The sequence below is a fragment of the Gadus chalcogrammus genome, chromosome 10, assembly GCF_026213295.1.
Source record: "Gadus chalcogrammus isolate NIFS_2021 chromosome 10, NIFS_Gcha_1.0, whole genome shotgun sequence".
Taxonomy (NCBI): domain Eukaryota; kingdom Metazoa; phylum Chordata; class Actinopteri; order Gadiformes; family Gadidae; genus Gadus; species Gadus chalcogrammus.
In genome coordinates this window covers 18,181,147-18,193,646 of record NC_079421.1, presented here as the reverse complement: position 1 = coordinate 18,193,646, position 12,500 = coordinate 18,181,147, and the positions used below count along the sequence as shown (strand labels likewise).

The 12,500-nt window shown below is 41.8% G+C and overlaps 2 protein-coding genes across 3 annotated transcripts in view; one reads left to right on the top strand and one right to left on the bottom strand.

Moving 5' to 3' along the window:
• sh3bgrl (SH3 domain binding glutamate-rich protein like) overlaps positions 1–5,975 on the bottom strand; it is a 10,546-nt gene extending 4,571 nt beyond the window's left edge. Inside the window, exon 1 of the mRNA XM_056600409.1 lies at positions 5,735–5,975. Within this exon, the coding sequence (XP_056456384.1) occupies positions 5,735–5,779 (45 nt within the window). The 5' untranslated portion in view covers positions 5,780–5,975. The remainder of the gene's footprint in view (positions 1–5,734) is intronic.
• Positions 5,976–6,781: 806 nt separating this feature from the next.
• Positions 6,782–10,292, top strand: hmgn7 (high mobility group nucleosomal binding domain 7). 2 transcript variants are annotated; one of them, XM_056600411.1, is made up of 6 exons: positions 6,782–6,927; positions 7,891–7,917; positions 8,076–8,105; positions 8,627–8,671; positions 8,881–9,000; positions 9,133–10,292. In XM_056600411.1, the coding sequence occupies exons 1-6, from the start codon at positions 6,913–6,915 to the stop codon at positions 9,178–9,180; spliced, it is 285 nt and encodes a 94-aa protein (XP_056456386.1). In that variant the 5' UTR covers positions 6,782–6,912; the 3' UTR covers positions 9,181–10,292. The 2 variants fall into 2 exon arrangements, with proteins under 2 accessions (XP_056456386.1, XP_056456385.1); XM_056600410.1 differs by having other exon boundaries at positions 6,783–6,927; positions 8,624–8,671; positions 9,133–10,287.
• Positions 10,293–12,500: the final 2,208 nt, after the last annotated feature.

Below are 12,500 nucleotides of genomic sequence, written 5' to 3'. Positions count from 1 at the left end.
CACACAGACACAGACGTTTGCATGTTTTGGTTTGAATTTAGGACTTTGTTGAAAGTGATGTTTATTTTTTTTCACTGTGGCAGCGTAGTATATACATGATGTGATGAGATACATGAACAGGGTGGCTGTATTGCTATACTTGGTGCATCCTCTGCATATATCTAAACGCAACACTACACATAGCGCTACAAATAAACTGTGAATTTTACGTCACATTTCTCAATATGGATGTGCATATGGGGGCTGCATCATGGGCTTTATGACTCAGATTAGGCTATATAGACGACAAGGCATGCAAAATGAAGCAGCTAGTTATGCAAAGCATTATGAGATTTGAATGGCTTAATTTTTTAAAGTCAGAATACAAATTCCTTCCTCCAAATTATCTACCTATTTCGATAGGACGGAACATCCTTAAGATACCCATCGGGATATCACGCACACAAACCCTCAAAGATTCTGATCGAATCCATCCTGCTGTATACTCTTTTTTAAATTTAATCTCCCTGTAATTATAATCTGATACTCATGTCAACGGTGACATAGTATTGTATAGTATGACATAGTATATTTCACCCTTGTTCAAAATTTCATAGAAAATGATGGGTGTTCAATAGGAATAAAACCCATCCACCAAAGTCTCCAGTCACCTATCTCCTCTCTTTAAACCATCTGTTGGGTGGAGAACTGTAGATAAGGGCTTTAGCACCAAGGACGTCACATTATGGTTGGAGGTGGCAAGCTGCCATTTAAACAATTTGAATGTAATAATAACAATAATTTGACAGATTGGGGGAATAAAAGAGGTGAGATCAGGTTACAAGGAGAGTCGGCTACTAAGCCTCACAGCCCCCTGTTGACTTCCAATGGCTAACGCACTTGAATTCAGCAGGGTACGATTAACCTCAGCCCCCCAAAATGCACTTAATGATCATAGAAAGGTCTCTTGGCACTCTAAGCAGCTCATGTAGCATGATCCAAGCGTTCGGTAGCCAAACAACCGCAGATCAATAACCTTAACAATTAGCAGCGAAACGAGTCTTGTAATCCAATCCTTTTTTTTGTTTATTAACGCCCAGTCCCATGCAGCACACAGAGCCTATGTTGAGTCTCTTCTCTCTGGGACTGTGTGTCTTTCAAGAGGCAACAGCTACACATAGGGTTGACATGTGTTTTGCCATCATTTTAAGACCACTTTGGGACCGAATTCACTGTCATGGTCTCAAAGAAACTACTGTCAACCTCAAACTGTTTTACAAGATTAGTCTACTCGACTAGTTTACTTTGATTCAACTGTACTACCAAACTATCTACTTGTCTCGCTTAAGCAGACACAAACTAACGATACCTTTGCCATTTGAAATGACAGATTTCCGATTAAAGCTTATGAACATCAACATGAGAAACAGAGAATGCTAATATTTGCCACATGAGCTAGCATTCTTTTGCCACCAGCAGCAAGCAGCTGACATAGCGAATGCCGCTAAACACTGCGCTAAGCTAAAGCTTCTTTGGTCTCCCTTTACTGCTCCCCAGGCAAAAGCTCCACAGGCCTGCATTGTGCTGTGGCTAAATTAATTTGTAGAGCATTTCTGGCCAGTTTCCAGCAGCCGACTCTAATTGCACTGCGAGTAGACCCATTCCTAGCCACTCAGTGGACCCAGCACCCCTATCCCTGTTTAAGGGGGGGCTCTTAAGGAGTTAACAAGAGACGAGAGGATCACATGTTTGACGGCCCCCTGTTTGTAGGGAGCGGCCATAAATATCTCCTCAATCTCATTTCAGTTGCGTTCCCTCCCTAAATCAACACACACAGACAAATACACAAATATAAACACACGCGTTATCAGTATTTACCGTAACTATGGAGACTGAACATGGGATAAGCGCAGGGATAAAGATCAGATCACATGCAGATTGCATTATATAAAAGATCCTCCATCTCACTTCTTGTAATAATAGTCTTCAGAGATGTGTTTTTCCTCTCAACACGAGGGCTGCGTTATATTTGAAGGCGAGGAGAAAAAGAGAAGCAGGAGACTGAGAAATCTAGGAGGCAGGCGGACGGATCAGTGTCAGGTTAAAGGTCAGAGATGTACCACTAAGTAAGTAGTACTTTGATCTTTCTTTGTTTTGATCGAATGGATGCAGTTCTCTCATAACGTTCAATACGATCAGCGAAACCAAACTGTCTGGTAACTAACTGCTAATAAAGCTATGACTAATAACTATCACTTTTTTTTATTAGTTTTTGCAAATAATAACATTTGTATAATATGGGTGGAATAGCATTATACTATAATAACATTACTTACATTTAATTCAGAGGTTGACATTGGCAACTGACTTGTCATGTCCAAATGTCTTTTCAGTAAAAAAAAAGCCTCCAGTGAAGTGCTTGGAAGTGTAGTCATTATGCCAGGAAACACTGGTGCACCCAAACCTACTCGGTCATCAATCATTCTCATGGTCATCAAAGCATTCACTCTTACTCAAAGGAAACAATAGACTGCAGGTCAGGCCCCCCCAGCTGAGGTGGAATAGTTGCATTGTGTGAATTATTACAGGATGTGTTCTATTGTGCAACTTAGATCCTCGCTGTTGGTTAGTACTGGTTAGCCAGCAATGTCTAACGTGCGTACTCTGACAGGGCAAAGGCACCACTTCACCCAGGCCTAACTCGTCCAGGGAGAGAAAGAGCTAGAACAAAACCCATTAGCTCCCAGAATGTACTGGCTGTCAAATTGATGCACTGTGTCTGGAGCCACACAGGAATGGATCAATACTATGGAGTTTGATTTAATCAACCAGGTCTACTAAAAGAGTTTGGGTCAATTCGCTTTTCAATGACCCTATTGAGATTCTCTGTGTAGAGTGGAGTTTAAATAAAACAGAACAGGTATGTAGGTTTAACCACATATATCATTTCAACCCAATAAAGGTTGGGATGGCTTACGGCACCCTCACTGATGATTACCGGTAGTTTGTGTTTTAAACCAACAAGGAAGATTTTTGATATGTATGTACCACAAAGTATAACTTCTGCTGACCAGGAGACTGGTGATACCGTGTTGGGGGCAGTAGGTGAAAAGAGCTTGGGAATCACCTGGTGAAGCGTGAAATGGGATTGCACAAACTCAGACTGTGTTGATGCCAGTTATGTGTCATAATTCAAATAACCATGGCATAATCAGAGCGATTACAGATTGAAGGTTCCAACCTTGAAATACTTGAGGTTTTAAATAATAACAATTAGCTTAGTGTATTCTGCGTGAAAGATAGTTTCAGTGTACTCCTATATTTATAGTATCTGTAACAGCATTTCACTGAGAAACCGATGCCCTGCTCTCAGAGACAAGCCTGCCTATCTCTCTCTCTTCCAGTTAGGAGGGGTCCAGCTTGATTGAATTAGTCTTGAAATGATGTTAACTAGGGATGGGTCAGAATATTTGATTATTCGTTCCCGAGGTTCAAAATCGATTTTTAACATTTGGAGCGTTAACATTTATTCCCATTCAAATATAAAGTTTTTCAAAAGCCATAACTTTGTTTTCCGTGGTAATGACTGAGGGTTTGACAAATACCAATCATTACCTTACCGTTAGGTTCTTATGCAACGGAAGGGTTGTTCACTTCTCCAGTAAATAGGACAGACCTTAGTTACGACTTGCGCCATTCGTTTCAATGGGAATCGCGACGGTCTATACTTTCAACATAAAGTGTACATATTTATAATTTGAATTTCGTCCCAGCCTTTATACCACAGATACTATAGGGTCTACAGCATATAACCAGGTTTTCAGATTACAGTTTAATCAATTTTTCACAACAGACAATTTGACTGGAACTGTTTTTTTGCGTTAAAGATATTAAGTGATTTCTTGCCGATGATCCATGGCTGCCTTTGTGAATGTAGGCACATATCGAATAATCGATTATTCGTTCATACCACTCACTAATTATTCAACCATCGCAGTCCTACCCATCACTATTTATCTCCGGTTTCAGTCTTCAAATGATAGCTTTGATGTTGGTAGGCGTGCATGCAAAAAATCCTAATCTTGTCTTTTTCCCATATTCAAATACTGCTTTGTCCTAAAGTAAGCAAGAGGTAACAAGAGAACCAGGTGTGTACCAGCAACACTGCTGTATTATCTTTCCCAGGGGGGCAATACTAAAAGCTGAATACATTTACTGTACAGCCTTCCAATGTTCCTTGATGACGTTTTGTGGCTCAAACCCTGCCAAACACCCTGGCTTGTTGGCGGTCATGGCCACCACCATCGTCTCTACCCCAATTAAAGCTCTCTTAGTGAGACCTCTCTTAGTGAGAGCTTGTCCTAGTGAGTCATCAGGTGAGTCAAACACATGGCTCCAGTGTGCTTAACAAGTGGCACCATCTCATCGGCTCCAAGCGCACAAACGCACAACATTTAAACAACATAAATCCTGTTTGTGTGCGTGTGCATGTGGGCGTGTCTGTTTGTTTGTGTGTGTTGACACGATACTCATTAAGAAAGTAATTTTGTGTGAAGAGTTATGTGTGACTGTGCGTACGTGCATGTTGTCTTTGCTTGTGAAGCCAATGTGTGTGTGTGTGTGTGTGTGTGTGTGTGTGTGTGTGTGTGTGTGTGTGTGTGTGTGTGTGTGTGTGTGTGTGTGTGTGTGTGTGTGTGTGTGTGTGTGTGTGTGTGTTTGGTGCAGTTGTTCAGACTAATGTGTTCCCTGGCCTCCTAGGACGAACTGATATAGCACTCGGGACTCATCTTCAGACTGGACTTGTCTTCCACACCACACCCGCCCCGAACCGACAGAGCGGATCTAGGGGGATGGCACTCGGTTCAGGCAAATGTCAGTTCGTCACTCAGTAACAGAAAGCCAACTGGAAATAAAATTAACAAATGTCACTGGATTTAAGAGTTTAGCCCAAATCGTGAAGGGCCCCCCTTCCTTTCAGGATGCAAATCAAGCAAATGACTGTGAAAATAAATGACTCTGAACGCAAATTACTGTAAATATGGAAAGTAATTTGCGTTTTTCTTTTCTTTTTTTAACATTGTTTTTGAACGGCAGTTAAAACTGAGGTGCCCAGTGAATGACATCACATTAATCCTCTCTATGCTGGGAGGATCATCTGCTATTGGAGTATTAACTCATATATATCCACTTGTCTGTGTATGAAGTTCAGTATACTGTTTAAAAACAACTAAAGAAGCACACTTTAATTTTCTGTCGTTTTTAAATTGTGCAGTTATTTGTTTGCAGATGACCTGGTATCCCCCCCCAAACACACACATACATCTTTGTGGGAGAAAACAGGCTATCGTTTCAGACGGAAACGCTGTGACAAACCAGATGACAAAGCACTAAACACTTCTCGGGTTCCTGAGTAATAACACTGAAATGCACCAGTCTCGCAAACCACCTTATCACTACTCCCCATCTAATTTACACACAAGAAGTTAGTAACGAGAGGAAAGTGAGAAGGTTAATTACACCTGCAAATTCTAAATGAATGTTATTGTGTTCAGAATCACAACGAATCACTTCACAGCCCCACCAGAGACAACAAACGATTAGTGCAAAATAGGAACATTTGCTTTCAATAATCTGAAACGCAGGACATGGATTATCAATTTGAATTGAATGCATTTGAATGATACAATATTAAAGACAGCCTACATAGCAGAATTAAATCATCAATCATCTATGCATGCTGCTTTTGTTCTCTTACCGAAGTGGAGCCTGAGGATGATGCTATGTACACTTTGACCACCATGTTTGGTTCCCTGGTGTATGCGATGGACTAAACTGAGGGAGATCGTCGTACGGACTGCAGGCAGCTCTCAGTGTGTCTATGGTTAAGCGAAAGCCACAGCCAAACTTCCCGACTGGAATCCCGTCCGAAGCAGCGCAGACTGTCTGCGCAAAGCGACGGCTCCCGACAGTGGATGCTAGACTTCGCATTCCTCGTCCGCCTCTACGCACATTCCCCGCCCCTTGAATCTAACGGGAGAGAGAAAGAGAGACTACAGTGATTTGAACACATTGTCCACACGTAGTCCTTCGCTGGTGGCCCTATCGCCTACATTGTGTATTTCGGTCTAGGAAATAAATGATCGGAGTGTCGGCTCACTGCGTGTATAAGAGATTGCATGGGCGTTTGTTTAACATGGTAACAAAACAGTGAAGGCATACGCTTTTTGTGCTGAACGGCCACAAGAAGCATAGTTTGAGCAGCCATGTTCATTCGGAAGGCTTTGTGGCCACCTACAGGCGGAGGGGACAGGCGACGGAGACATTTTCTTAAAATGAATTTAGGGAAGCCGACAGACAAACAAAAAATGTGTCGGAGAGGAAAGGACGCCATATTGGCCTCAACATGACGAAAATATTTCGTTAAAAATGTCGTGGTTTTTGCATTTCAATGTGTACGCCTTCTCCGTTAAATGCCATGGCGGGGAACTGTGTATAAATGAATGGCGTGTGTTGTCTTTAGTTCTGACTTAAATCGTGCAACGGCACATCGCGACAAACTAGAGTATTCACGACCTCTGCCAACGGGGAACGTGTTGTTTTTAAGCAATATGTCGCCTATTGCAACCTTTACATTTTTTTCTGGTTTCCTCCCATCTATTTCTGCAAGAAGCCATTCGCGCATACCCAAGAACATCACCGGCTCCAAAATTCCAAGTGTTCTGCAGCCTCGAATGGCGCGATGTGATTGGCTTACACCATATCAATCACGCTTTTAGCCGCACCCCTCCCCCCATTCAACCACTCGCCTTTCTGTTCCTGTGTGTTTACTACACTGCCGAGCATAAGGGAGACGCTCGTCTTCACTTGCACTGAGCTCACCAAGAAAAAAACTGTTTTTAGTTGCATTTGCCAGAAAATCTCAAAAAGATCAACATGCCCAAGAGAAAGGTACGTATCCTGAAAATAATTTGAATTATTTGGTGAGAATCCGAGGTATTAATTCATTGCAAACGATTATGGAGTCATCCCTCAGAGACATTACTTAATTATAACCCAATTTCTAACGGACCTACATAATCGGAAAATTTCGCCTATTATCTAGAATTAATCTCCATTTTTTATGCGTTGGAATAAATATTTTCCTGCGCCTGTACGCCTTTTAAAAGCCGTTTTCTTGAAGCAGCCGCTGTCCTTTGGAGAGTCAGAAGTCTATCTCGGTCTCCATGCAGTTAAAGCACAAGCAGCAGCCATGCTTTGCAGCTCTTGTCTACCTTCCTCGGCGACCTACCGAGAACAAACGCTTCACTAATCGTCAATCCGGCCTCAAACCGCTTAAAAGTGCCATGAGAAAATGCATTAGTACTTTTACTTTCCAATTTTAACGTAAAAATAAACATTCGCCGTCGCAATTCGATAAGATTATATATTTTTTCCCTTTGTTCGTAGTCCCAAATGGCTGCGATGGCATGGCTCTGCCGCCTGATGGCGCCACTAAGCATAAGCTGGTCCCTCCCCTTTTTGAAAGCCCTCCCGCGCCAGCATTCAAATCTGAGCTCCATGTATTGAATGAGAGAAAGACAAGGGGGAGTAAGACAGAGAAGCAGTCCTAGGGTCTTCAGAATTTGGGCTCAAAGGCACTCCTAGTCATGATCTCACAGTATACTTCAAAACAAACACAAAAGTATATTTATTACTAGTAAATAAACCTTAAAAACGATGTGTATTGGAAAATACTATGAGTTTTCATATGAAACCAAAAAGTTTCCTCAACTGCCTCATGAGCAGCCATTATATACAATTAAAACATTTTTTGAAAAGTAAGCAGTTAATAGAAAGGCCGATGAGTTTAATTTCCATTTTTGGGGTTTGTACTTTGTGCTAACTCTGTCCTCTTGTGTTTTTCATTAACAGGGAGGAGACGCTGCGCCCAAGGAGGAGGTGAATATATTGCACATCACTTTACACTCGAAACATCCAACAATGTCTGTTATAACCATTTTTTTTCACTCTGAACATAACGTTTCTTGTAACATTTTGTTATACAGCATTAAAATAACCAGATCAGGTGTAATTAACGGTATTTGTTGTATTTTCAGCCCAAGAGGAGATCAGCTAGGTTATCAGCGGTAAGTAGCGCCTCAAAAACGTGCACTATCACTTGGTGCTTATTAAGGTCATCAATTTCACTTAACAAACATATTGTAGCATTCAAATAGTAAAAAATGCCCTTTAAACTCCCCACAAGGTAATCAAGTTGAATAATCAGCTATTATAACATACAGCAGCTCTATTACGCATACACCGCTATTTTATAAGATCCAACATGTACGTCCTATAAATAAATAACCAAAAAAGCTTAAAATTAACAAATTTGCGGATAGAAATGTTTAGAACAATAGGAAACTTCCAGGCAAAGGTAAATATGCATAATGTTACTTTTACTAAGTAAATTAGTTGATTACGTCATACATTAATAAATTATTACTTTACTACAACAAAAAAACATTGCAAAATATTATATAACTCATTATGAAAACACAACTGCACAGGTTAATGAGAAAGTGCATGGACATAAGGCCTGAAAGGTGTCTAGGCCGTGCACTATGGCCAACAAGCATGTAACCTCCCTCCCCCTTTCTCTCAGAAGCCCGCCCCACCTCAGGCCGAGCCAAAAGCCAAGAAGGCGGCAAAGGTAAGATCCTGCGTTGCATAAACTACACATACAACATGAACCGACGTTCGTTCACAACGCCAACGGCAAACGGCGACGATGCCCTCCCATTGTAATCCCTATCGATGGCTCCCCGCACATAACCAAATAGAAAGGGTAAACGCGGCACGCACGTTGATCCGCCCCCCCCCCCGCCATTTTGTAACGGTTCTCTCTCCCCGCCCTTGCAGAAAGAAAAGGCGGTGAACGACAAGAAGGAGGACAAGAAGACCAAGAAGGCGAAGGAGAACGCAGAGGCGGAGGCCAACGAGGAGAACCACTCTGAGAATGGAGACGCCAAGACCAACGAGGTCAGTACACGGACCAGTACCCCGATGGAGGGTCCCCCCCCCCCCCTGAATTAACTGTAAAGTGTGTGATTACGTGTCGGATCCGACCCGCGCGCGTTCTCACCGGTGTCCTTTCTCTACTCTGTCCTACAGGAGGAGGCAGCTCCAGAAGAGGCCAAGGAGGAGGCCAAATCTGAGTAGCACCACTGCCCCTATGTCCTCCTCCTACAGCCTCTGACCCCTGAACCCCCTTCCTACCCCCAGCGAACCAACCAGCCAGCCCCCTGTCCCCCCTCCCCCCCCACGAGTCTCTCACATGCTCTCCCTCCAAGGCGTATTGTTAACAGAGGAATATTTTTATCAATGATTTTATAAGTATCCGTACAGATTTTTAGCACAAAAAAGCAAAGCTGATTATGGAGCAGATTTGCAGTGGTCATATCAAGTGTCTGCAAAAGCAAGTCAAAATACACTAAAAATCTTTTTTAAACGGCATTTCATGGTTGTCTGGAAAAAACAAAAAAAAACAAAGGCTTGTTTCGGTGTAGAAAGTGCGTCGTCCCCCCCCCGCCGGATTGGCTAAAGTTGTGAGTTGTGTATACCCCGGTTCCCCACTCATCCCCCCCCCACCCTCCCCACAACCCCTCAGACAAAAAAAACCAGCCCTTTCCCTCGGTTTCAACCTCTTAATCATGTTTTTATTAACGGTTCAGCCATGTGTGTGGATAATTCTTTTTAGACCTTCTAAATGTGCAGTGAGTCCCGCCCCCCCCCCCCCCCCCGCGCCTCCCCCACTTTTCTTTTATTTTTGCCTCTGGCTCATGTTCAACTATTGTTGTATTTGGGTTGTTGTTGTTTTTTTTTTTTTTTCATTGACTTGTTAAAAAAATAAGAAGCGTGTTTAAAGCGTGTTGTCCATAAGAAAGAGGAAGACGGTAACATGTGAAACATTCCGGAGAACAGTGACGCCCTCTGACCTGTTGTCTCCTTGACGACCCTGCGTGTCGAATGCAGACCACCACGCTCCATCCGTGGCCCGCTTCACGTCAGCTTTTTCTAAAACACTCTGTGTTTTTTTTAAATGATTGAATTTGGAAACCATTTTCTGACCAAACGCAGGTGTCGGGTCCCTCTCTTATGTTCTGGAATTCTCTTAATAAAAGGAAGTCCTGGGAATTTTCCTCAAAGTGATGGCTCCAGTCTCCTGATTGAAAAGTATTATCTTTTAATAGAAACACTCCAGCCATTGAACACTGCTAGCTGTGTGGTCTATTGTTTATATGTCAGGCAATACCACAGAGATAAACAAATATAGTTACCAACTTATTTTATTTGCAGACTGCGAAATTGAAGTCTCAACAGATTGGAAAGACACTTGTTGGATACTTAAAAACTGAAGCAGGATTCAAGGAAGTATAACCTTAAATTATAACATTGGCACGCTGGACTTGTTTATCTAGTCCTGGGGAAAGAAAGGACGTCAAAACATTTTATAACTATAATTACATAGTCTAACTGAATGTGAACAAACAATACCTTCAAGTGCTAATTCTACAGCTCTAATCATTTCAGTTTAGATGACTAAGACCCTAAAACATGAAACAAACGGCTCACTCGTCACCTATGTAACAAAATCAACTCTGCATTAGGACACTTGACATATCAGTTATATTGTTTGCTCTGAAAAATGCATTAAAGCAACCTCGAAGAAAGTTCAAGTAAGACGTATGCATTTTCCGTCCCACAAAGACCTCTTTATTAACTCTGATGAAAGCTAAAGTAATCATCCTTTCTCAACTTTTATAGCTGATCAAGTATCACCTATCGTCTGATTCAGAGAACAGAGTGAACACTTTATTATTGCTGGTCACTGGTATTACCGAGGGAGACTATTAATGAGGAACAGTGGAGCTATTGAAGAGGCCATCTTAGAGCATTTCCCCATTGTTGCCCCCTCTCTCATTTTATATAAGTCCAAAGACCGTCATGGCTACACTAACTTTCTTGAAGTTCTTGTCTTTTCTGAATGTCACATAAAGGGCATTTCAGTAAAACCAAGGCTTTTGTGTTGATTCTCTATTGTGTTTGAACACACTTACACACAGTCACCCCACACGGCATCCTCATATATACACACACAAGTCGTCATTTGAATACAGTCAGATTCAATTTGCCTCAAGTTAACCGTTTGTATGTTGTTTGGATATCGATATAGTAGAGCCAGGCTATCATGTGTATGTGTCTCGACTATTAAAGCCAAGGATTATCTTATCTTATCTTATCTTATGGTTGGTTAGATGGGTGCTGAATGTGAGATAACATTTGATGCGGGCCAGAGTTGATGTACGAAATGTAAAGCCACTGAATGGAAGATTATTACACAGCACATATGTGCCCTTGCCTCCAGAATTTTCTGCTGTGTGTGTGTGTGTGTGTGTGTGTGTGTGTGTGTGTGTGTGTGTGTGTGTGTGTGTGTGTGTGTGTGTGTGTGTGTGTGTGTGTGTGTGTGTGTGTGTGTGTGTAGGCTTGGTTGGGTGGGTGTGTGAGAGTTACTTATGTATGCTCAATTTTGATAATAGAGTAAAAACTATAGCTAATTATAATAATATGAATTGAGAATTCATCATTTGACATCTGAACCACGATTTTGTCACAATATAGGCTGCTGTGATTGAAATTCTCACTGCAACAGGCCTAATTTATTATCCATAAATGTGGTTTGGCTATTTGCTTTGGCTGACCTACGACAATCTGTTAAGTTAAAGAGTGAAAATAAAGAGTTACAATTTCACAGATTTGGGATATTGATGTTAGGCCACAGTTCCGTGAAAAATTACATACATTGCATGTCCGTGCGACGGGCTCCATTTTGTCGATATTTTCGCTTGGACAAAAAAAAAAAAAGATTTTAGCCTGAGTGCGACACTAGATGGCGTCATTGTACCATATTTCGTTGCCAAAAACAAACCCATTCTGTATCTTGTACCAATATCTCCCAATGACCGCTGTTTAAGTGAAGTGACACGAGCAGAGTGAACGACACCCTTCAACTAGTTGGCTCACTAATTCTGAGTAGCGTGGAGAAGTGGTGGAGCGTGGCAGAGCAGACTTTGGATTGCGCTAGAGACCTTTGGTCTTTTTTATGATGCATTGCTGTTTCTTCGAACGGTATCGGCTTCATAGGCGACGCGCCTCGGTGTGATCGCACCCAATGGGAGCTAAAACGTCAATATGGCTCGTTTTGGAGGACCTATAGGCCATACCTATTGCCATTATCTGACAAAAATGTAAACAGTGGTGAGTGACTTAGTGACTGGTGTCATGAAGTGTGTTAGGACAAAGGTCAAAAGTCGAAATATATTTATATCTTTTAATATTTATAATTGGTACTCATCTTAGAGGCCCTCTTTCTTATAAGAGACCCCAGTTGTCTAGCCCAATCTCATTCTGAAATCTACTTTATCGCTTAATTAAGGCTTCCAAAACATTTAAAGAAGAACTCATTCCAAACATAAACTTCT

What these genes read in the sequence shown, in the direction of transcription:
- hmgn7 (XM_056600410.1), top strand. An exon ending in ACGCTGCGCCCAAGGAGGAG is followed by an intron (nt 7,918 to 8,075) that starts GTGAATATATTG and finishes TTGTATTTTCAG; the next exon opens with CCCAAGAGGAGATCAGCTAG. An exon ending in AAGCCAAGAAGGCGGCAAAG is followed by an intron (nt 8,672 to 8,880) that starts GTAAGATCCTGC and finishes CCGCCCTTGCAG; the next exon opens with AAAGAAAAGGCGGTGAACGA.